This window comes from Centroberyx gerrardi, chromosome 20, assembly GCF_048128805.1.
Source record: "Centroberyx gerrardi isolate f3 chromosome 20, fCenGer3.hap1.cur.20231027, whole genome shotgun sequence".
NCBI classification, from domain to species: domain Eukaryota; kingdom Metazoa; phylum Chordata; class Actinopteri; order Beryciformes; family Berycidae; genus Centroberyx; species Centroberyx gerrardi.
The window spans coordinates 19,627,269-19,651,039 of NC_136016.1; the positions used below are offsets into that span (position 1 = coordinate 19,627,269).

General features: G+C 45.2%; 1 protein-coding gene across 3 annotated transcripts in view; it reads left to right on the plus strand.

Moving 5' to 3' along the window:
* Positions 1 to 22,753, plus strand: part of trrap (transformation/transcription domain-associated protein) — a 96,280-nt gene extending 73,527 nt beyond the window's left edge. For all 3 annotated transcript variants that reach the window (XM_071911835.2, XM_078290699.1, XM_078290698.1), the window contains exons 63-71: positions 4,322 to 4,412; positions 5,074 to 5,279; positions 7,110 to 7,371; positions 13,793 to 14,018; positions 14,603 to 14,820; positions 15,885 to 16,069; positions 16,814 to 17,017; positions 19,247 to 19,441; positions 21,341 to 22,753. In XM_071911835.2, the coding sequence (XP_071767936.1) occupies positions 4,322 to 4,412; positions 5,074 to 5,279; positions 7,110 to 7,371; positions 13,793 to 14,018; positions 14,603 to 14,820; positions 15,885 to 16,069; positions 16,814 to 17,017; positions 19,247 to 19,441; positions 21,341 to 21,625 (1,872 nt within the window). In that variant the 3' untranslated portion in view covers positions 21,626 to 22,753. The remainder of the gene's footprint in view (positions 1 to 4,321; positions 4,413 to 5,073; positions 5,280 to 7,109; positions 7,372 to 13,792; positions 14,019 to 14,602; positions 14,821 to 15,884; positions 16,070 to 16,813; positions 17,018 to 19,246; positions 19,442 to 21,340) is intronic.
* Positions 22,754 to 23,771: the final 1,018 nt, after the last annotated feature.

The following is a 23,771-nucleotide window of genomic DNA, read 5'->3' on the forward strand; positions in this document are numbered from 1 at the left end:
TGCTGGTCAGACTAAGTAAGCAATTTGAAGAATCACTTTGGGCTCTGGCAAACATGTCATGGACATTTGTCATTATTTCTGACATATTATAGACTAAATGATTAATCGAAAAAATTATCGATAATGAAAATAATCGTTAGTTGCAGCCCTAGAAGTGGCAACGTACTGTATATCATTTTCATTTACGGTCTTATCCTGGGTGAATTATAATGGGCGAGCCGTTAAGTGTTTAGTATTTTGCTTAAGGACACTTAAACAGGATACATGGTTGTTAAGAGGATCAAACCTGTGACCTCTTAGTGACGGTGCGGTCACTCTAACCCGTCGGCCTGCGTCTTGCATGTTTATGAATGGATGTCAGTGGGTTACTGTAGGGATTTGCCATCTGAGGAGCTGCAAACCTCCCTTTGGTCTGCCTGTAATGACTGAAGGGTAAAAGGTTGATGCTCTTTCTTCTTCCCGTTCCTTTTTTATGTAAAGAGAAGAGCACCTTTTAATGCATGGCAGGCTTTATCTCTGCCGCTCCACCGCCTGAATTATTTAGAGTTTCTCTGCGGCGGCGGGATGTTTAAAAAACGCACGGTGAAATATTGATGAAGGTGAGGAGAAGAGCGCCCGGGGGCAGGCGGGGAGATGAATCAGAAGTTAACAGAGAGTCTTAACACCCCCCACCCCTCCATCCCCTCCTCCCCCTCCCCTCCCCGCGCTCCTCCACCCTCCGCTCACCGCCTCCTCCTCGTCTACCGCTCGCTCTCTTCCCCTCAGCCCACCTCAGCCTCGCCAAAATATGACATTTCTTATCTTCCCATTAGCGCGTTGATCTCTGGTTCCTCCTCTTCCTCGCTGCCCTCCTTCCATGTTTAATGTTGCTGTTAACTGCCACTTACAACTTCCCCCTTCCTTTTTACCCCTGACTCCAGCACCTCACTTCTCATCTCTGCAGTGTATTTTTCTCTCTAAATCTCTCTCTCTTCTCTGTCTCTCTGCATTATGAAAAAAGTGGAGAATCATGGAAATTGTAAAAATGAGAAAATATCAGTATTTATGCAATATGTAACGGTGAGGGGAATGTGAGAGTATTAGAAAAGATTACAGAATATGATATATACACAGGGTGCGCAAAAATGTGTTTCTATTCACATTAATGGGTCTGCAGGGGGCCGTTAATAATCTATAAAAGTGACACTGAGAGAACTATACACTTTCCAGATATATTCACTTCACTTTAGTTTAGTTTAGTTTAGTTTATTTAACAGGGGCCATGCACTACACAACCGTTGGGCCAGAGTTAGCTATATAGCTAATTTACATCCGCAGTCCCTGGGCAGGAAGATATTAAAAAACAATACAAACAGTACAATACAAGCAATTAAAAACAATACAATTAGCAAAGTTTACAAACAGTACATCACATATAAAACAACGTCATACAAAATATACATTATAGTTGGAAAACAGTTGGTTCCATACAAGGGTTTAGATCAGTGATCACATGATTGATTTGTCTTGAGACATGTTTTACAGATGTAGATAATATGTACAGCTGTGAAGATTGCAGATGGAGGAACCCTATGTACAGAAAAGGTGCAAGGCACATGTAAATTTAGTACTCTAATAATCTGAACCTGTTATATACATGTACTGAAGACACAAACTGTGCAAGCAATGCTGTATAGATTAGTCCAGAGCATAGGTCGTTCAGTATATTTTGTGTAGACTCTTAAGCATTGTACAGTCTGATGGCTGTAGGCACAAAAGAGCAGATAAATCCTTTAAGGGGGGTTGAGGCGGAGGCTGACGGTGCTCCGCAGCTGCATTATTCCACCACAGAGAGGGTGAGAAGTGTTTTTCAGGATGGAGTTCAGTTTAGTTATCGTTACTCCCTCCTCTACTGCCTCCAGGCTGTCCAGGCTGAGCCCCGACAACACAACCAGCCCCTTTTCACCAGTTTATTAATCCTGCCTGTCTCCCCGGCCTTGGTGCTGCCTCCACAGCAAAGAACAGTGTACTGGCCTCCGCTGATCGGTAGAACATGTAAAGTAGACCTGAACCTCCTCAAGAAGAACTGTCCGCTCTGCCCTCTCTTGTACATTGCCTCCAGGGGTCCAAACTGAGGAGTCCAGTACAGTTTGTTGGTGTGCATCCCTAGATTTGACCTGAGGTTATTTTATGTTTTGCCATGCTCCAGAACAGTCCATAGTCCTTAGTCCAAGGCTAACTACATTCTAATGACTTTTTGACCCTAGCCAGCTTTAACACCTAAGTTAGTTTATGTGTAAGCTTGATTTGTGCAGTGTGAGAATCCCACTCTGAAGTCCCTGGGCTAAAAGTCGGAGGAATGTGGATCTAGTCAGAGAAAGCTTAGAGGTTCTCAAATCCATTTAGCCCTAGGCTAAGTGTGAAAAGAGCTTCCTTCTCATTCTTTCTCTGTCTCTCTCTCCTGTACGCCCCTCTGCCCCTCCGCCCCCCACCCTCGCCCCACCTTCAGTGGTATTGAGCCCAGTCTGGTCGGCAGGGTGTGGAGGTATCCCTTTCTGCCCTGCAGGCGTATAGCGGGCCTAGAGGGGATCAGGTAGCTTTCTAATGGCGGCCCAGGAAATTGTGCTCCGAGACCTGAGAGAACCTTGTGGTTTGGGCTTCCACCAACACTCCACGGGCCTAACGCCAGACTCGGAGATCTGCCCCACCTGGAATTCAAGCCCACCGTCTCTGGAAATGTTTTAAAAAGCTGTGATATTGACTTGGGGCGGCGATTGTTTTTCCTTGGCATGTGCTTTTTAAAAGAATTACAAATATCCGTTCCTGCCTCCCTAGCGTTTTGGGGAGGGATGTCACAGCTCATGTTCTACCTTTAGGCGTTAGCTTTGTGCAGTCACAGCGATAGCCCGGTGTCACACGCACAAATATATCAGTGTCGACTTGAGTTTATCTCTCATTCAGTGGGTGATTCCTTTACAATTTCTGTCTGTGATTTGTCACAGCGGCCGCCTTCTTATGTATTAGGATGTCAAGTGGTGACGAGGTAAGTGTGGAATTAGGATGATGGACACAGAAAGGAGGTGTTGGAGAATTTGTTCCGGGCTTTTACAGTATGTTAGAGAAATGATTTACGCTTTTAGAGTAGGCAGTGTATTAGGGAAATGTGTAGTATTTCTATATCGCTATCTGACCTTGCAGATGGATAAAATGCAGCAGATCTACCATGGCAAGTAGGGTACAGTGACATTCTAAAATACAATCTTGTTCAACATCAATTATATGTATACATTGATTTTAAAAATGCAACATACCCATTATCAAACACAAAAATAATCCTATTGTAATTGGCCTCTGAGTCATTTCTTGAATGCACATTTGAAACCTCCTAGACCTTTAATTGTCTTAATACTTGGAAACCTATTCCTCAAACTTACTGCTGCATATAAAAAAGTTTCCTCTCACAGGTTAGTCTTAACCCTGGGATGAATAAACTGAATGTGCCTCTACTTATCAAGGGCTGCAGGTGTTGATTTGGGCATCATTCTCTTGTGGAAGTATTAAGTGGATCACGTACATCAAGCATTTTTAATGCAGAGTATAAAACACTTGAGCATAATTAGAACAGCAGCAATGAAGAAGACTATCTAACAAGCAAGCTGGTTAGCTTCATATTTAGTCCTGAGGTAGCTTGCCAATGTTTTTTGGATAGATTTTCACTCCGTTTCTTGGCTTTGTGGCAGGTATTTTCAATGAATGTAGCATTTTGATGCCAGCAAGCTATCCAGGATGCTGGTTAAAGTAGGCTACCTAGCTAACTGATCCTGCCTGGTGCAACGAGCTGTGGCATTGACGCCAGAGACCGAGTTACACTATGCAGACAGTAGACACCGTAACGCACCTGCTGCATTACTTATCAAAGGAATCCAACTGCACCAAGTTTGGGGTGAATTTGCGCTTTGTTTAAAACTTGAAACCTCTTATATACTAACTTCAACCATTAAACCTGCCAATGTTGTCAGTGACTTCTGTTGAAAGTCTGGAGGGCAATTTCATCATCAGTCACATTCAGTTTTGTAATTCAGCCATGAAGTGTTTTAACTTCCCCTAACTCCCCCGACTCAAAGCTTCAAACACTCGCTCTGTTACAGCAGAGGTCTCTGGCTGTATCAGTATGATCACACACACACACACACACACACACACACTCACAGAGTCAGTCTCTCTCTCTCTCTCTCTCTCTCTCTCTCTCTCTCGCTCTGCCTCTGTCTGCCTCCTCTCTCTCCTCTGCGGTCCTGAGGGGGAGTCTTTGAAATGTAATCTGTGACCCTCTTTTATCTGCTAGGTGGGACGAGTGTACCCCCAGGCTGTCTACTTCCCCATCCGCACCCTTTACCTGACGCTCAAGATCGAGCAGAGGGAGCGCTACAAAAGTGGTAAGTAAACATGGCTGGCTGCAATGTGCTGCCTCTTAACCACACTCTGAAAATTCAAAGCTCCTTTCTGCCGCTACCCTGCTGAGTTATTCAAATTGAAAGTACATATAGTGTGTGTTTAGGAGCCTTTGCTGATATTATATCCAATATGCTCTGCATGCTGTACATACAAGATCTGCAGTGTTGTTGGTTTGACGCATTATAGACCAAGTCTGAGATTTGTTTGTGCTTCAAAACTGTTTGTCCTTGAAGGCACAGTTTAAAATTTGTCTTTGCTTGTTTTTTGTTTTTTTCTGTTTGCCGTTTCCAACTCTGACTACCATCTGCTTTTATGTCTCTCCTTTCTTCAATCATTCCTCTCACATCCCTTCCTTTCCCCCCAAATCCACCCGACCTCCTCTCCACCTCCCTCCTGTTTTCCTCCTCATATCTCTCACATCTTATCTCTTTCTTCACCACTCATCCTCTCCTCTCCTGTCCTCTCCTCTCCTCTCCTCTCCTCTCCTCTCCTCTCTTCATCCTCTCCTCTCCTCTCTTCATCCTTTCCTCTTTTCTCCTCTCCTCTCCTCTCTTCATCCTCTCCTGTCCTCTCCTCTCTTCATCCTCTCCTGTCCTCATCTCTTCTCTTCTCTCTTCATCCTCTCCTCATCCCCTCCCCCAGATGCATCTGGACAGCAGCAGCCCAGTTCAGTGGGATCCCAGCCTCATTCAGGAGCCTCAGACCCGGGTCCTATCCGGGCCACGGCCCCCATGTGGCGCTGCAGCCGCATCATGCACATGCAGCGGGAGCTCCACCCCACCCTGCTCTCCTCCCTGGAGGGAATCGTGGACCAGATGGTCTGGTTCAGGGAGAACTGGCACGAGGAGGTGAGAAGAACAAAGGCGTTGGTGTTGCGTGTGTCTGTGTTTGTTGGTATGTGTCCTCAGTAGATCAGATGGTGAGAAAACAGTGCAGGTGGTTGAGTGTATTCTCATGCATCTGCGCATATGTGAGAAAGCAAGTTTGTGCGCACATCTTGCGTGTATGTGTGTGTGCGCCACCTGGTCAACCAGATGACCACAGTTTGGCACAGCCTGCCTCCCTGGTGGGCTGACACATCTGTTTAGTCTAAGGCGTTAGCCTGACTCGTCTGGAGCCGTGACGAGGTCATCGCTCTCTCCTGTTCCTTATCTGAACCGATGTGCTGCCGTAAACAATCCAGAGCCGAGAGACTTGGCCACCATATTTATGGCAGATGACATTTAAGTCGGAATAGCCAGTAGAACCATGTGCGTTTCCCGGACAGTAGATTGCACCTATAACCTCATCATTCCACAGCTGGTACTTTCTCAAATCCCTTTTTAAGTCGAAGCACATGTCGACCAAAATCACCCATTCACCCAGACGTTTTTTTTTTACCCCCTCGAGCTAATTCTGTGTAGATGTCAGCAGAGAGAGCCGGCCTGACGGGAGCGTCCAAATTGAACTTGGCGGTGCTGCAAAGTGTTTTAGCCATGCTAGGGAGCATCCAAGCACTGTAGCTGGTCCGTGGGTGGAGGGGAAGGCTGGGAGAAAAGAGCGGCGGAGGGGGGGAGAAAAGACCAAGACAGGTGATGGATGGGTGCGGTGAGCATGTAGGATGGGGCGAGGGATTTAGGGCCGGAAATTTGTTGGTGTGTGTGTGAGATTATCGGTGATGGTTTGGGGCACTCAGCAGCAGCTGCAGGCTCTATGCTTCGTTCCACTGGGCAGGCAGGGACAGAGGCACGATATCCCATCACCACCTATCTCCCTCACCCTTCCTGTGGGTTTGACGTCACCTGGTTGCACCTATGGCCATTCTGAGGAGTGTGTGTGTCTGTGTGTACTTGGATGCGTGTTTGTAGTGGACCTTGAGCTTTATTGTGTGTCCATTTTTAAGAGCAAAAGGAAGTAGTTTCCTAGAGGCACATCACCTCCAGAGGGACACAACCTGATCACAGCAGCATCACTGAAGAACCTTTTGGGGTTATAGGAGAGAATTATTTGTCCATTTTCAAACATCCAAGTATCTGGCAGAAAAGACGAGGCCCCATTTGCAGCTGGCATTAACATGCACGTCATCTCCAGATTCTGTCTAGATATAATTGAGTCAGATTATATTTACCCCCTGTATTAAAATAGGTCTCCTTTGTCCACATGAAATCAAATTGCTCTCTCCCTCATAAAACATAAATTGCTGGGCAGGTCACATTCCCTCTTAATCTTTATCTCCTTTAGAAAAATGGCAAGCACTCAGGAAATCATGTTATTAAATTCACTTTTTCTTACTTTTCGAAACGGAGGAAGACGTTGACTTAAAAAACAGGGATACAGTAGGCAACAGCTAAAGATAAGGCGGTTTTATGTAGCTATAGTATACCGACTATCCTCATAAAAAAAATCCCACATGGTAGGAAGAAAGCAATTCCCAAGAATAGACTGCAAACACGATCCTGTTTTTCAATTCATAGTGCTCATTTTATTGTAAACTGACAGGTTTCAAGATTGTCTGTCAAAGCATGAATGTCAAAACATGCCAGTTTTGTGAGCACTATGCATTGAAAAGAAGAAGATTATGGTTGCAGTCTATTATCTGGAGTTGCTGTCTTCCTACCATGTGGGAATTGTAATCTAGATTATTTATTATTATTTTTGACACGGCTGTCCCACACCTTCCCTCCCCCCCCTCTCTGCAGGTCTTGAGGCAGCTCCAGCAGGGTTTGGCTAAATGCTACTCGGTGGCCTTCGAGAAGAGCGGCACCGTGTCCGACGCCAAGATCACGCCGCACACGCTCAACTTTGTCAAGAAGCTGGTCAGCACCTTTGGCGTCGGTCTGGAGAACGTCTCCAACGTCTCCACCATGTTCTCCAGCGCCGCCTCCGAGTCGCTGGCCCGCCGGGCCCAGGCCACGGCCCAGGACCCCGTGTTCCAGAAGATGAAGGGACAGTTCACAACAGGTTGGTTGGCTTTAAGAACCTCACAACTGGCTTGTATAGTCGTAGTACCAGACAGAACAGTTAGCCGTCAAAAAAAACCTGCCTTCTTTCTTCTGTATTTACTTTTTGAACTTCCTCTTTAGTTCACTTTAGTCTCATGACTCTTGGTCTTGTTAACTTTCAGCATCGTTGGTTTTGCGCATTGAAATTGCATCTCACCCATGAAAATTTGAAGAGACACAAAGTGCCAAGCATTGCTGTTGTTTTCAGGCAACAAAATAAAGCTGTTTTGTGTGTATTTGACATGATAAAGTGTGACAAACAGGCAGGTATCGAACTCAAAACAAGCAACACCTCCTCGCTCTTCTCCCTTGGGCCCTGCATCAGAGGTGACATCAACCACCTTTCAGCACACAGGAGCGACCTGCGTGCTGCAGGGTGTCCACACCGGTCCAAATGATGAGACAGTGGGACTGTGGCTGCCTGGCTACGTTATATCTGCACAGAGAGCCATGCGTCTCGTATCAGGGCTGCACAGGACGGACTGGACTGTTGCTCGGAGCAGCTGGAACAGTGGTGTTCAGCAACGTAATTAAGGTTCCCAACCAGATGATTTGATTTTAGGGAGGGGGGTGGGGCTGGTGACTGGTCAGAAATGAGTGTATGGGTGTGTGTTTGTTTGTGTCTATTAGACTGTCAGTGTGTGTGGGTCTATACTTGTGTGTAATAGTGGTTTTGATTATACACAAGTCACTGCCATAATCTTAAGCCAGTGCAGCGCCCCAGTGATCATCTCAGAAATACACTGTTGCAAGGAAAATCACCAGCTAACCCACTGCTGCAGTTTGCTGACACATGGAGAGTGTTGCGTTAAAACGGCTCCAGGTTGAATATGCAGTAAAATAAAACGTGTGCTTTTTTAAAAATCTAATTTAGAACAATATTAAGCTGGAACCATGAACAGAGAAGTGCTGCAGTGTCATTTACTCATTTTTAACTGACAGTCAATGTCAGGAGTACAGTACAAGTTTCTGAAGGCTGATACCGATACCAATATCCTTCAAATTGAAGCTGCTCATAGGCGATATTCTGTATGTTTGGCAAGAATATGTTTTAATTTGACCATATTCTTGCCAAATAAATATATAAGGATTTAGTGTTTCTCCCAGAGTTTTAGTCTTGGTGGGATTTAAAAGCCTCTGAAACAGTATTTAAACCATGTGACACTAAAACTCTCCACTGAAACCCATTATAATGAAATTATTATGTTAGTTGGCAGCACCTTCAGCCAGGGTGAGGCAGGTTTCAACGCAGGTTTTACAGCCTGCACCGCCTGAAGCTGTTGAATAAAATTCCCTCACCTCCATCATATCTGCAGTGGGCAACACTGATTGGCTGATATTTGATTTTTATTGAAAGGCCAATATTGTCTAAGCCTAGTCAGGGAAATTACCACCTGCCACCAGTCAAATGCTGGTACATTTTGGCTGTAGCTGGTAGGTTCGCCTGTTGTGTCATCCTCTTTGGCAGGTAACCAGCCATTGTTCAGATATTCCTCACTGTACCAAAAGTGAATACTAGAAATGGACAGTGAATTTTGGAATCCACCATCCTACTGTGGCAGGTAGACAAAGCCGTTATTCTCCTGCCCTGCTTGCTTCATATTAGTCTAAAACACTATCTCAGTGGCAATCATGTTCTCATTACAGAGAAAAACACTCATTCCCAGGAGAGTCCAATTAGCATTCGTAAACATAAACAACCCCCCTCCAATGCTAGACTAGAAAAGTAAGAATAATGTATAATGCCATGGTGATATACAGCCTGGAGCCATGTGACGGTGTGAATTACAGACTGACAGTGGAGTCAATATTTATATCGGCGTGTATTTCCAAATCAGCTGTATATTATCAAGGCTGTAACTGCAGAAAATTCCTATTGGCACCTTTTTCCGTCTTTTCCAATCCGTTCTCTATGGCGGTGTACATTGACATCACAGATTAGGGGTTGGTAGAAACTCTTCTGTTTCTGCCGATGGGAAGACAGTTGCGAATGTTCTTTGATCCCTCCGCAGCTTTGGATTAACATATTTCAAATCTGAAATTCTCTTTTATTGATAGGCATATTCATGTGAGGCAGCGATGAAGCACCCAGTCATTCAGCGCTTCATATTCAGATTCAGATTCAGGCTGTGGAATCCAACAGGACAGGTGCAGCTCGAGCTCCGCCAAGGCCCCTACTGAGACATTTTCCTCAAAACAATCATTCCCCTGTTTTTGGAAGCCGCGTGTCTGTTTTCCTACATTACATAAGGGAGTTGAACCACAGTTCACTGGACCCCAGTTTAAACAAGGAATGTCTGCTACTGCTCCCCCAGCTCTCGGCGTTCAAATAAACCTCTCCGCTGGCTCCTCTCCACTCCCTAGGTCTGACACACACACACACACACACACACATGTACACCCGCATAGACTCAGACTGAACTGCCCAGTCTCTCCTTCTCAGTCCACCTCCACACCGCCTCTCCCTCCTCTCCTCCCGCCTCCCCCTCTCTGCTTTCCCCAGTTTCCCCAGCGCTTTTCCCCTCCACTGGTCCTGAGAGTGGCCAATAGAGCTAATGTGTTTGGCCCTGGGATAGAGGAGGACTAGGAGAGGGAGAGAATGAGAAGCAGCTAGGGAGAAAACGAGCGCCTGACTCAGGAAGAAGGGAGCCAGAACAGAGGAGGATAGAAAATTACAGAGAAAGGAGCATAAAAGACGGAGGAACGGGAGATCAACAGATAGAAAACAATAGGAGCGAGAGCCTGTGAGGAAAAACAAGAGGACAGGTGTGGTGGAATTAGCAAGCGAAAGCATGAGAGAACGGCAGAGCGAATGAGTGAGTGAATGAACAAGCAAACGAGAGCCAGTGTAAGCACTGCACTGATGAATCCTACCAGATGTTGGGGTGCCAGCTGTGTTGGCGCAGCCAGGCGTCACCAGGGCTTCTGCCTCGCAGGGTGCCTGGCGACCGTCGCTGCCCAGCTGTACGCACGGCGGCGGGGGAACGGGGCCGACGGAGGGAGAAACCACACAAGCCTTCTGGAGCGGAACAAACAGGGTTTACAGAGCTGCTGAGCAGCCAAGCTCCCCTTCCCCGCACCACGTTAGTGGCTCACTCGCTTTCACAGGGTTTGTGGGCCGGAAAATATGGGTTTATGTGTGCACACATAACATTTGGCAGTGGGGAGGCATTCAAATCCAATTACGGCGAATGCTATTTGCATGAGTTACTGTTTTAGGAGTGGATCTGTTCCAGAGACCTTTGTCAGAAGAGCCTTCTCTGAAAAAAATTGCATAAGTTTCTTGGCTTGTTTATTCTTTCCTCGTGGAAGAGTCATGAAAGCCTTGCTGAAATGAAGTTTTGCTGAAATGACATTTAGCATTGTTAAATTCAACTCAGTTTAATTTTGCATAGTAGTTTGGCTTAGTTTATACAGCCTTTAATTAGTCTTCAGACATCAGTCTTAAGCTTTTACTGCTAGTAGAAGCTGGGAACCCCTCCGCTGCTGTCGACCTCTGAATGGCTCAGCAGTGCAGCCCGCCAATCAGATAGAAGAGAGTCAAGTGAACTCCCAACACACACATTCACACACTCAATCCCACACTGAGTCAGGAACAAGGCAGTGCATGAGGGGAGGATAGTCCTATATATAGAGGCAGCCCACCTCCTGGGTCTGGGTCCATAATTTTGGTGCAGCAGTGCTGCTGCTCTGCTGCGGTCTGTCAGGCGGGCCGGAGCTGGTTCCTGCTCACAGGTCAGAGAACGGCCTGGCTAGTTTTCCACGCAGCACTCTTTTTCTCAGCAGCCCCACTCCCCTGCTAGCTGACAGAGCGGAGGTCAAATATGGGTTCAGGGCGACTGAAAATAACCTCTCTGCTACTCTCTTGTGGTCTCACTGGCTCTGATGTACTTTCTGCGCCGCACTCCAGTTTCTCTCAGCAACTGTGAATAGTTTTAATCATGTCACCAAGATTCTCATTGGCAAACTAATTTTAAAAAATTAGTCAACGATGAGCATAATGAATAGAAATTCTGTACTATGACAACATTAAAAATTTAGTTTAGTTATTTAATCTATTGTTGGCAAAAATGGAAGGAGAAACATTTTCAAAGGATGGTCGTCACGTCATGATTTTCATAACTGTCCTAGGGGAAGAAAAGTTACTGGTTTGTCAAGAAAACAGAGCACAGTGCCTGTTCTTAAATATCAGATAGCTCCCAGATCAGTAGATATATTGGGGAAACGTCTTAATGTTGAAAATGTAATCTACTGTAGTGCAGCGGTGCCAATTTTTCTAATGTAGATTTAAAGAGCTGCTGCAGTAGATGCCTTTTCGCTGACTGTGATTTTGAATAAAATCTTGTCAGTGCAGTCGGTGAATAATAGAATAAACTGAATCAAAATGACAAACCTGCCTAAATTGTAAGGACCTTTTGGTTAAAAGACTTACGTTATACACTGTATTTTACACTTCATTAAATATTAAGGTATTTTTTATGAGTTGCATTAACATAATACACTGTATCTTATGTGCAGTTGTCTGCTGTTAAACAGGTAATAGGCTTTATACCCGATAAAGATGGAATGGTATTACTGCATAGCCTCATGGCTTGAAAGGACCGGAGCATGTCTCTTTTATTCTATTTGGAGGCATTATACACTTTTATGATCCTGAATTGTTGTCGGGTTGCAATTTCTCAGGACTGTTTCAATTTTACCTCTGCTATTGAGGCAGCCGAATTGCAGGCAGACGGGTAGCGAAATAGGGCCGCTACGAAAAGAACATTGGCTGTTTTAAAGGGCTTATTTAAAGTATTAGGAGGTCTCACTCTGGGAGAGATTGAACAGGTTTGAAATGGCAAGGCCTTGCCGTTTCATGGCTTCATTATAACAGGCGGCACAACAGGGTGTACTGAAATAGGAGAGGTGTGTGTGCGTGTGTGTGTGTGCATCTGTGTTACAGAGATGTCCTGGGGGCTTTACTCTAAAATGGAAAACCTGCCTGCCTCACTTCTCCCACTTCCGTTGTTATTGCTACAGCTCATCGCAATATGTTAGGCGCAATATGAGTTGTGACTTGAATCAGGAATTTAATACTTTAAGACTCTCATTTTTATAGCTCTGATTTAATCAGCTCTCAGCCTCCGCGAGGGAGTTTTAAGTAGAAAGAGCAAACAGCTCTCCTTGTGCTGCCAGCCTGCCATGAATAACTTATTCTTGAAGTGCCCTTAAGCAAGGCACTGTACCCCCACTGCTCCACTTTAGTGCCCAGCAGTGCAACATAGTGTTTGTAATGGGCAGTTGCCAGATGTAAGTTTGTGTAAGCACAACCCCCCCAGGCCGTCACTGTGACTAACAAGGTGTTCTTAGTCCACGTTCCTGGGTAAATAAGGGTTAAGTAAATAAAATCGTAGCCTTACCCTCTTGTTGACTCCCCTCTCGGCCTATAGTGTATAGCCAGATCTCACTTTCATTAATCTTAGCTGTTTGCTGTTTCAAATAGGCTTTTCCACGTGACTGTTGAAATCTCATGTGACCCAAAACCTTTAAAACATGAAGAGCTTTTTTAATAGTTTGATTCTACTTGACTCTAAGTTGAGTAGCATCCCTTGTTTATACTGTATGCGTGGGTTTTTAAACCCTTATTTAACTTGGCAAGGTAACTTAACAACACATTTAAAACATTCTACAGTCTTGTACTATTGGCTGCTGAGACCAGCTCCATTTGAGCAGTTGGGGCTTTAGTTTTCTTGCTCATTTCAGTCGCCCATCCAGATTTTCTCAGCCAGCCCGAGGATTTCAACTGTCCGCCATCCAATCACTTGCAACCTGCTTCTCTAACTGACAGGCTATTGCTGCTCTTAATCTGTGTATCTCCCTTCCTTTGGTTGTCATGTTTCATTCAAAATTTATACTAATAGCACTAACACATGCTTGGGCTTGGGGAAGGGGAGTGAGTGCAGGTTGTGTCTCTATTTGTTGCCAAGCAACTCTTGAAAACCTTTTTGAAGTGTAGCACCTTTTTTGAGATTTTTTTTTTTTTAGCATTTCTGCTTTATTGGATAGTCGCAGTGAAGAGAGACAGGAAGAATGGGAGAGAGAGAGGAGGATGACATGCAACAAATGTCCTGGGCCAGATTCAAAGATGTTGCTGGTTTATGGTATGCACCTTAGCCAGCTGAGCCTCTAGGTCACACCACTCTTTTGCTGATGAACTATTTTTACCTAATAGCTCTCAGGTGTTCTGGGCACTAAAATCACACTAAACTCTCTGTTTATTCAATGTGCATCATCCTTCCTATAGGGGAAATAAGGAGATAAAGAGGCCAGCGCTGTGAAGTGAGGTTCCTGTTGGGACATGTAACCATAACCCTTTATTTTCTCTCCTCCCCTACCAGACTTTGACTTCAGTGTGCCAGGCTCCATGAAGCTTCACAACTTGATCTCCAAGCTGAAGAAGTGGATCAAGATACTGGAGGCCAAGACCAAGCAGCTGCCCAAGTTCTTCCTCATCGAGGAGAAGTGCCGCTTCCTCAGCAACTTCTCGGCGCAGACAGCCGAGGTGGAGATCCCCGGGGAGTTCCTCATGCCCAAACCTACGCACTACTATATCAAGATCGCCAGGTAGAGGACTCGCCCACACTCGCACACTTGGGTCCAGTAAGCAGGGAGGGAAATTAACACCAGCCACATGCTGATAAACTTTGACTGTGGTGCCTAAGTTTGTCTGCTCTACCAGCCACTTTAGCAGGTTTTAGAGGTCTTGTTCTTTTCTAAAACTAGTTGTGAAAGTGGCTGAATTCAGAGATTTACCAGCTACTTTCCTTCCCTGCTAGTCACTTCTACAAAGACTCAGTTAGACCTTAACTCAGGCCACGTAACCCTGAACGAAACCCCAAAAAGTTTGGTCCAAACCCAAACTTTGCCTGAGGCGTATATCTTTTTGTGAGCCCAAACCCAACTAAAGCTCAAAAAAAGTGTTGATCATTTGCTAATAATACATTGCTTATTTATTAAAGCCAGGTCCTTTGGGTTCAGACTTAATGTGAAGTTTTCACTCAACCATCACGCTTCTATAAATGTTAGACAAAACAAACAAATGCGCACAAAAACACACAAACACACACAAGGAGAGTTGTACCCACATTTCATTCCTCCCCACACCTCTTCCTCGGTTTCATTTCTGTTCTCTGTGCGTCTCTCTCCAGGTTCATGCCCAGAGTGGAGATCGTTCAGAAACACAACACGGCGGCACGGCGCCTCTACATCCGCGGCCACAACGGCAAGATCTACCCCTACCTGGTGATGAACGACGCCTGCCTGACCGAGTCACGGCGGGAGGAGAGGGTCCTGCAGCTGCTGCGGCTCCTGAACCCCTGTCTGGAGAAGAGGAAGGAGACCACCAAGAGGCACCTCTTCTTCACTGGTAGGACCGGGGACACGAGGCGTGGGCGCGTGTGTGCATCAGGGTCCGAAATTAACGGGGACTTGGCGGCAGAAATGCCCTTGAATGTTCTTAAAAGCCTGTGAAATTAAAAAGGAGCGGAAAGGAGCGCCTTTTTTTGCCTTTCACCCTGTTGTGTTTTTTCATTGAGTTGTCATATACTCAAGTGTCTGCTGTCCCCCCTGGGCCACCATAGGTGATTTGTGGGAGCTTATGGCTGAGCGATTCTTTCTAGTGCATTCTGGGCAAGAAAAACAGAGCGTTTTTTGATCAAGAAATAACCGGGCGCGCTTTCTTTCTCTTATTACACCTATTTGTCCCTCACAGGTCTGATCAGAGCTCTCTGTCCTTGGAGATCAGAAAGTAACGCATGACCTCCACCGCTACTGTGCACTCAGAACAATTGGCAATGACCCTCTCCTTTCATTTTTCTTTGCTCTCTTTCTCTCTCTGTCACACACACACACACACACACAATTTCTTTTCTCTTTCAAGCACAATTTCCTCTCCTGTCATCCCCTGGAGGTTTGCCTCCACCCAGATGTTTGCCCACTCTCCATTTCTGCACTTGATTGGTTTGTTTAAGGGGAAATATGGACGGGGAATTCAGCGGTCCCATCCAACCCATTTCCTCCCAACTGGAATGGCTGGTATTGATTCGCTGGGTGCCAGCGTATGTAAATGTTTAGACTGTTTTCATCACGAGTCCCAAGTGCTGCATTTTGCCCCCTTTGACCCAGCTTGGTCACCTCATATTGCAGCTATTTCCCAACTTGGAGTATTTTAGTTGTAGGTTTAGATCTGTGGTTTACACTGTGGTAACACGGGGACTGTTTGTTAGCGAGTGTAACCAAATGTTTACAGTCGTCCTGTCACTGACTTGGTTGTTTTCCCCTTTCCCTACCTCCTTCCTTCCTGCCACCTTCTCCTCTTCTCTTTTCCCTCGGGCTTCCTTCCATCTTATTTCCTCCCTCTGTTCTTCTCCTCACCCCTCCCCTTTCCCTCCGCTGTCCTGTCTTTTCCTCTCCCTCCCTCCCTCTCTCCAGTGCCCCGGGTGGTGGCAGTGTCGCCTCAGATGCGGCTGGTAGAGGACAACCCCTCGTCTCTGTCCCTGGTGGAAATCTACAAGCAGCGCTGTGCCAAGAAGGGCATTGAGCACGACAACCCCATTTCCCGTTACTACGACCGCCTGGCCACCGTACAGGCCAGAGGCACGCAGGCCAGCCACCAGGTAGGGACACAAAATAGATTCATTCAAATAAACACATCTGCACACACTCACAGATAACGTCGTAGTACCTTTACAGCTTGATACAACTGTGACGCCCTTTACACCCGGCATTAACATGCATCCTGAGTGACTAGATTGTCATCAGTTAGAGCAAAATCACTCATGGCAAGACGAGGCGTTTACTATGTTTTAAAGGATGTAAATGTTATGATAAGAAGTGACGTGTGCAGCAATCAGTATTTTGTAAGGAAAATAGAAACCTGATTTCATTGTGTATACCAGAGATGCATTTTAAAGGAAAAATCCAAATTGGGATACTCTTGGACTGTGTTATCATCAGGACCAGGAGAATGAAGTTTTGTAATTAACTTTTTTTGGTGTACCCACTTTCCCTGAAACCTGCCTGGTCTACTTCTACTTCAGTTAGTAATTTCCTAAATTTCCCACAATGACTTTCGGTAAACCTAAAAACTAAAAGTTTAAACTAAAAGTTGCACATGAATTGAAAGTCACAAAACAGCATAGATAATCAGATTAAGGAAAACCGGTGTTCCAGTTATTTTAGCCAGTGAGTGTATATTGTACAGCATCACAAGTCGGGGGATTGAGTTCCATTGTGATGAACAAACTGGGCCTGACTTTGACTCCTGATTTTAGCTGGACCACAGCTATCCATCAGCCACCTGCCTAACCTAACCCTTCCTCCCCCCTCCTCCTCCTCCTCTATCTCTCTCTCTCTACCAGGTCCTGCGGGACATCCTGAAGGAGGTGCAGGGCAACATGGTGCCTCGCAGCATGCTGAAGGAGTGGGCCCTCCACACCTTCCCCAACGCTACCGACTACTGGACCTTCCGCAAGATGTTCACCATCCAGCTGGCCCTCATTGGCCTGGCCGAGTTCATGCTCCACCTCAACAGGCTCAACCCCGAGATGCTGCAGATAGCACAGGTCGGCCACACACACACACACACACACACACACACACGTACACACACACATCTTGGACTGTCAAGGGCAAGTGGGATCCATGTGACGGGGGGGGCTAATTCAATATGTATACGCTCTCATAGATGCATTAAGAGATCACCATTACTCTCTCCATATCTGGCCGTATGAATTACCATTCTCCCCCATGACATTCACGCTAGGCCTATCAGTCACCCAGCCGCTGTCAATGCGAAGGATGTTTTGACAGAACGTTATATTCAGTCCCTCTGCTCTACAGCTATCAAAGACGTTTCAATTTGAAGAGGCAGTGTGTGCATTTGTTTGTGTGTCTGTGTGTGTGTGTGTGTGCGCCCGAGTCCTCGTGCATCCGTCTGGCGCTCGGGGTCCGCAGACAGCTTTCTCAAAGTCATTATTAAAGATGATTGTGTCAGTCGGCCACCCCTCCCCTCTGATCCTAATCGGCCTTTGCTGACAGGCGTTCCTCCGGGCAGCTAAGCGCTGGTATTAAGCCCCCTCTCTGCCTGTTCCACTCCGCAGATCCCATTAGACACAGGAGGATTACGGTGCGGAGAGCGTACACACACACACACAAACACACACACACACACAAGCAGAGAGAGAGAGAGAGAGCAAGGACAGGACATCACAGCCATAACATCGTGCCCCACCCCGTCTAAATGGAGACCCCCTTCTCATTTTTTTTTTTTTATAGTTGTCTATGCAAAGCCTATTGATGCTGCAAGGCTTCAACAAAAAAAAAAAAATGCAGCTAGGGCTGGGCAATATATCGTATAATATCGATATTGTGATATGAGACTACATATCGTTTTGGTTATCATAATATTGTGAAATAAATTAAATGTTCCTTCTTCCTGGTCTTAACGGCTGTGTTACAGTAAAGTGACACAATTTTCTAAACTTATAAGTAGAGTAAGAGTAAAATGAACAGCGATTGGCTTTACCTGCTCATCATGTCCACAATACTCATTACTGATTACACATTACGGATTACTAATAATCATTACTAATTTTCAAAATGTTCTTGTGTGTAAATATCTTATGAAAGCACCAGTACTCATCCCCAAAATATCATCACATTATCAATATAGAGGTATTCAGTGTAAAATATTGTGATATTTGATTTTGTCAATAGTGCCCAGCCTTCAGTGCATTGGTCAGTCAGTTATAGACATAAAGAAGAAGATAATCCTTTCAACCCCTGTCTTCTTCTTCACAAGCAGAGTTCTCAGGCATCACATCGTCTCTTCAGAACTTGTTGAAATGCCCTTTTGTCATTTTCCTCTCCATCCCCTCTGACTCAGTGACGTTTTTCAAAAGATTACCCAGTATCCGTTATTGCTCGCGGTCAAGTTCATGATCCCAAATTGCTCCATGTGACACGTTTATGTGGAGTCATCCCATTTGACACGAGCCCCAGAATGGAGCCGTCGCTGGTCACTAGGCTGGCGATTAGCATTCTGAGCGCTGCCTCCTCAGCCAACTGTCTGCGGGCTTATCACAGCCTCCTGGGGGTTGCCGGTGTCTCAGCCCACTGCCTTGAGGCCCTCCGCCGGGGCCTGGAGGAGCAAATGACACAGAGAGAGAGAGAGAGGGGGAGGAGAGGAGGAGGGAGGAGAAGAGGCGAGACGGAGGAGGAGGAGAAGGGAGTAAGAGTTGGAATGAAATGCGCTGCTATAAAGCTGTCAGGGCCACTCACCTTTTCATATAAGGGAGCTTATCTCCCCGGAATGGCTGCTCGTGCGGCGGCCCTCTCGCACATAAACGCAGGCTTAAAGATGAAAACTTGGCTGTATATATTAAACTCAGCGGGGAGCGAGGGGGAGCGGGGGGTGAACTGAGGATTATAGATGTCCTGCTGCTGATAGTTTGACGTTTTACTGTGTCTGGGGCACCCAGATCAATAACGGCAGCCATTTCGTTGTTGCGTGCTTGTTGTTTTGTAACTCCCCTAGCCTTTGTGGAGACGAGTAATTTTCTTCCATGGCTTATATGGTCTAAGAGGACTACGGAGTACACTGCAGAAAGGAATATTTATAGCTAACCTTTCTTGTTTCTTAGTGGTTATAAACTGGTGCATCTGAACAATAGTATTGCTTTACTGCTTTATATAAAATGTCCCTCACACACTCCCATCCTCCCACACGCTTGTTTATATGATGACTGAGTTGTACCTTAACCTTTACCTTTACCTCTGTCCTCCGCCTCCAGGACACCGGAAAGCTCAACGTCTCCTACTTCCGCTTCGACATAAACGACGCCACGGGCGACCTGGACGCTAACCGGCCCGTCCCGTTCCGCCTGACGCCCAACATCTCCGAGTTCCTCACCACCATCGGCGTCTCCGGCCCGCTCACCGCCTCCATGATCGCCGTGGCACGATGCTTCGCACAGCCAAACTTCAAGGTAGTTTGTCTGGAAAGGCTTGATCTTAAAAGTCCTGTATTACCCTGCTTTTTCAAATATACTACGGCACAGGATAAGAATAATGTTCTCCATGATGTTTTGCAAATGAATGTAGTTAAAAGGGTTTTTACTGAATGAATTTGAACACTACTAAGTCCTCATACACAGAACAGTCACAATACTGGACCCTGATTGTCCGACAATACCAGCTCCTGTTACTCAAATGATGCAAACTCGTTTCTAGTTCAAATGCTGGAAACTTGGCGTGATTTTAATGATTTTAGCAGTAGCAATTTTCGATATTTTGAAAATGCAATAACTTCAAATTTAACCACTCAAACAAAACCAAACTTAAGCAATGTCTTCATTAAACAGCTCTAATCATATATGTACATAAATAGAGGAAAATTGGAATTCCCGTAAGAGGATCACTTTAAGGAATATATCTTTTGAGTCAAAGTTTTGTAAAAATGGCTTATGTTTAGTCATATGTGTACTTGCAAAATGGCGATACTTGATAGATAGATAGAATTGATAGAAGTGCTGGAGGGGTTTTTAGGACAAGTTTTTATAAGATGTGAGGTTCAGTCAGCTGGCAGTGTTGGTGAGTATATATTTCATTCTGACAATATCATGAGGATTCTGCAATAACAGTCCTCTGTAATAACAGAATAGCACTCCTCTGTCCTCGCGCTGTCAAAATCTTTGGCTCCTGCGAAACTCTCCAGCCATTGTTTAGCGCTCAAACTTACAAAGATAAACCCAGAGAGGAAGCCCACTAAGGCACAACCAAACAAAAACAATACAATGAAAATATGAGCAGTCGGAGGCTTTGTATAGTTTATCTACAGCAGAGCCGTAATGACAGGCGTGTGGTGTCTATGTATAGGTCTCCCCTGTACTTTGAGCCTGAGTGATGTGGAGGGACCGGGAGTGAAGACGCAAATAAACAAAACACTCGGCTAAGTTGAACTAGCTCGGGCCGTATCCCAGTGGCCTCTGTTTCTTGTGGTCAAGGAAAATGGACGTTTCCAGGGATCAGCGACACACAAACAAACACGTAACATTCATCCACTCAAATATAGTGGAGCCTAAAACCATATAAACACTTTAGGTAAGGGAAGAGAACAGTGTGTGCCTAGTTAGGTGATGATTGCTGGTGTTGCGGCCCCGCCGTGGTTTACATGGTTATGTATTTCAGTTCTTCGCCACCATAATAAGCTGCAAACAACACAGAGAAATTGCCCCGTGGAAGATTGATGCTCCCCAAATTGGAGTTAACAGTTTTGTTTTATGTGTATGTTTTAGATCGGCTACGATTTTATATAAACTGAACTTTTATCACATTTTATTGACCTTACTCCCACGGTGGCCATTTTGAACGCTCGGTGTGGGAAACTTTACCCACATGATTGGCGCATATATATATATATATATATAGTATAGTATATAATAGCATGTCTTCAACACACCAGCGAGGACTTCAGATAAACCTAACAGTTATCAAATTAGCTAGCAATCTCGAGAACAACAACTATAACTGCTTGAATTTAGCAGGGAAGTTTGCTAGCTTACTTACTAGCTAGTTGGCTAGTAAGCTTAAAAAGTGATCTTATATCCCTCCAGATTCTTGAGATCCATTCATTTCTAATATGTTTTTCAGTTGGGAATCTGTGAAATGATAAATGTCTGATTCCTGATGTTTTTTGCGATGTGCATCTTGGTCCACAACACTAGGATTTAGCTGGGCTGTACTTGCTCTTCTGGGTAGAGTTCCTCACCCCGAGTGTGATGCAAGTTCAAAATGGCCGCTCTGGGATTGTGGTCTACTACCAAACAAACTTCCAATTAAAATGCCTTGCCCCATTTTCACTTCCTTATTTCCTCTGTCTCCGATAGGTGGATGGCATCCTGAAGGCGGTCCTTCGCGACGAGATCATCGCCTGGCACAAGAAGACCCAGGAAGACACGTCCATGCCCCTGTCCCCCGCCGGCCAACCAGAGAACATGGACTCCCAGCAGTTGGTCTCATTGGTCCAGAAGGCCGTCACGGCCATCATGACCCGCCTGCACAACTTGGCTCAGTTCGAGGGAGGGGAGAGCAAGGTCAACACCCTGGTGGCTGCAGCCAACAGCCTGGACAACCTCTGTCGCATGGACCCTGCCTGGCATCCCTGGCTGTGAGACACCAGACAGGAGACACTGACAGAAGATAAATCAGCATTATTTTAGCACAGGAGAGGAAAGATGATGATGATGACAAAATGCTGCAAGGACTAGATAAGAATGACGAGATAAGATGTGGAACAAGAAAGTGTTTTTGTATCTGACAGGTGTTGTTTTTTCCACTGATGAAAGCACACTGAAATAGTTTGCAAAGTGGAATGGAGTTGAAACAAAGGCTTCACGTGTCACATCTCAATGGTTTGTCAGTTTTAGTTTGAAGAGGGCTTCCTAATATCAGATGCCTAATACTAATGCCTGAACTGATACAGCTCTTTTAGGAAATCTGATGATTTCTCCTCCAACCTTTTAAGCAATCTCGCCTATTTATTGTGACAGGAGAACTACTTACCCATGATGCCATGATGTCTTTTTGAGCCGCAGTCACCCCGTCTCAAACATGACAAGGTGACAGGGTGTCTATTGTTGTTGGCATCATCATCAGCTGTCCTTTAAAGCTGACAGGACATTGTTGTTTTATGGGAGGGGAAAAGGCCTCCGTCTGCACCGTTGTATTTCACCCATTACAAAAAAGGAGCAGCAATTATGTTGGAAAATGTTTAATATAATTGAATATTGGTTTCTGTGGAGGTTTGTTCCTGCTTCAGGAGCTTACAATGTTTCTACTCTGAAGCTGGTGAATCTTTCCTCAAAATTACCATTTGTCCTCTTGAATTTGTATTTTTATTTAAACTGAAAAATGTGTAGCTTCTCTTTTCTATCCTTACAGAATGTAGAGTATTGTGCTCCTGTGAATAACAGATTATGCTGTATGATTTTGTTTTTTTTTTTCTACCCACTGCCTGTACTATGTTAAGATGTCTGAACTACTCCAAAAGCCATTTTACTTTAGATTTTTCTTGTCTGGTGTCCAAAACGTTCTGTGTAAAGGATTTTTTGTTAGTCTTGTTGAAAGACTTACAAAAATTCTACAAATTAAAACTTCAGGGTGATAGTGACACTGTAATAAGCTATAAGTGCTATGATGCATCTATGGCATTCACAAGCTGTTTTTGTATGCATATTCCTCCCCATTTTGTATAGGTACAGTGCTTTTTTCCAACCGAAGGATTATCTCTTGCCTTGTAAATATGCATTTTGTTTTAATAAAATGCTCTTTTTAAAAAAAAAGTGCAGAAGTTGTGCTGGCTTTCTTGTGCAACAGCCCCCAGGTTGTTATATATACTTCATTGTTTAAACTGAAGAGTCTGCCTTTCTTTATTTTCAACCCAGGAACCTCAAAAAATGAGTTCCAACTGTGCTGAAGATTTCACAGCTATCACAGTTGTCCTCCTGAGCCTTTTTTTATTATATCTGTATTGTACTTTAGAGAAAACTTCTCAGTCCCTGCACATGCATTGGTAACTGTTGTAAAATGGCAATAATACCCAATAATACTCAGCTGCACCTCGCATCTACTGCATCACTGTCGTACCCATAATCACATTGAAGGACGCACTCTGGGGTATTATTGCTGTAATAACTCATAACTGTGAAATGACTCCAGACGTGCCATTCTCTGACGCTAAAAAGTCTGCTGCTGTCATCGTGGCGGTCCACAGCTGTGTAGACGTTTATGAAGAAGTAGTCGAGTGAAATCAAAGTGCTGCTCTGTCTCCTGGAGGTGGAATAACCTTGCGGTCGTTGCCTTTCCGTCCCCGGGCCTCTCTCTGGCTGGAAAGCCCTGCGGAGGTGTGCGGAGCCGCTCTCCCCTCCCCTGGTGGTTGATTAATGCATGCCAGTAGATCTCCGAGTGGGCCGGCCTCTGTTGACTTACACACACTGTCAGCCGGCCCGCCCATGCTCATAAACAACGGTTATATCTCTGTTCGCCTCTACAGGATCCACACGCACAGCCTCTCCCTTTCAAAGCATTTACACAGCTTCTCTCCAGCACTTCTCTCTCTCTCCACTTCTCTTTCTGACACATTAAGGGAAGGAAACACTTTTTTTGTCTACTGGTAGGTTCCAACATTCACCAGCCACTTTCATCATTTTTCCCAACCGACTAGGTTTGTTTGCCCTTCTGGCAAGCATCTACATGTGCTGATGCCACTAAGAGACTGTAGTATTTTCATTAGGTCCTTGTTGAAATGTGTATGTGCAT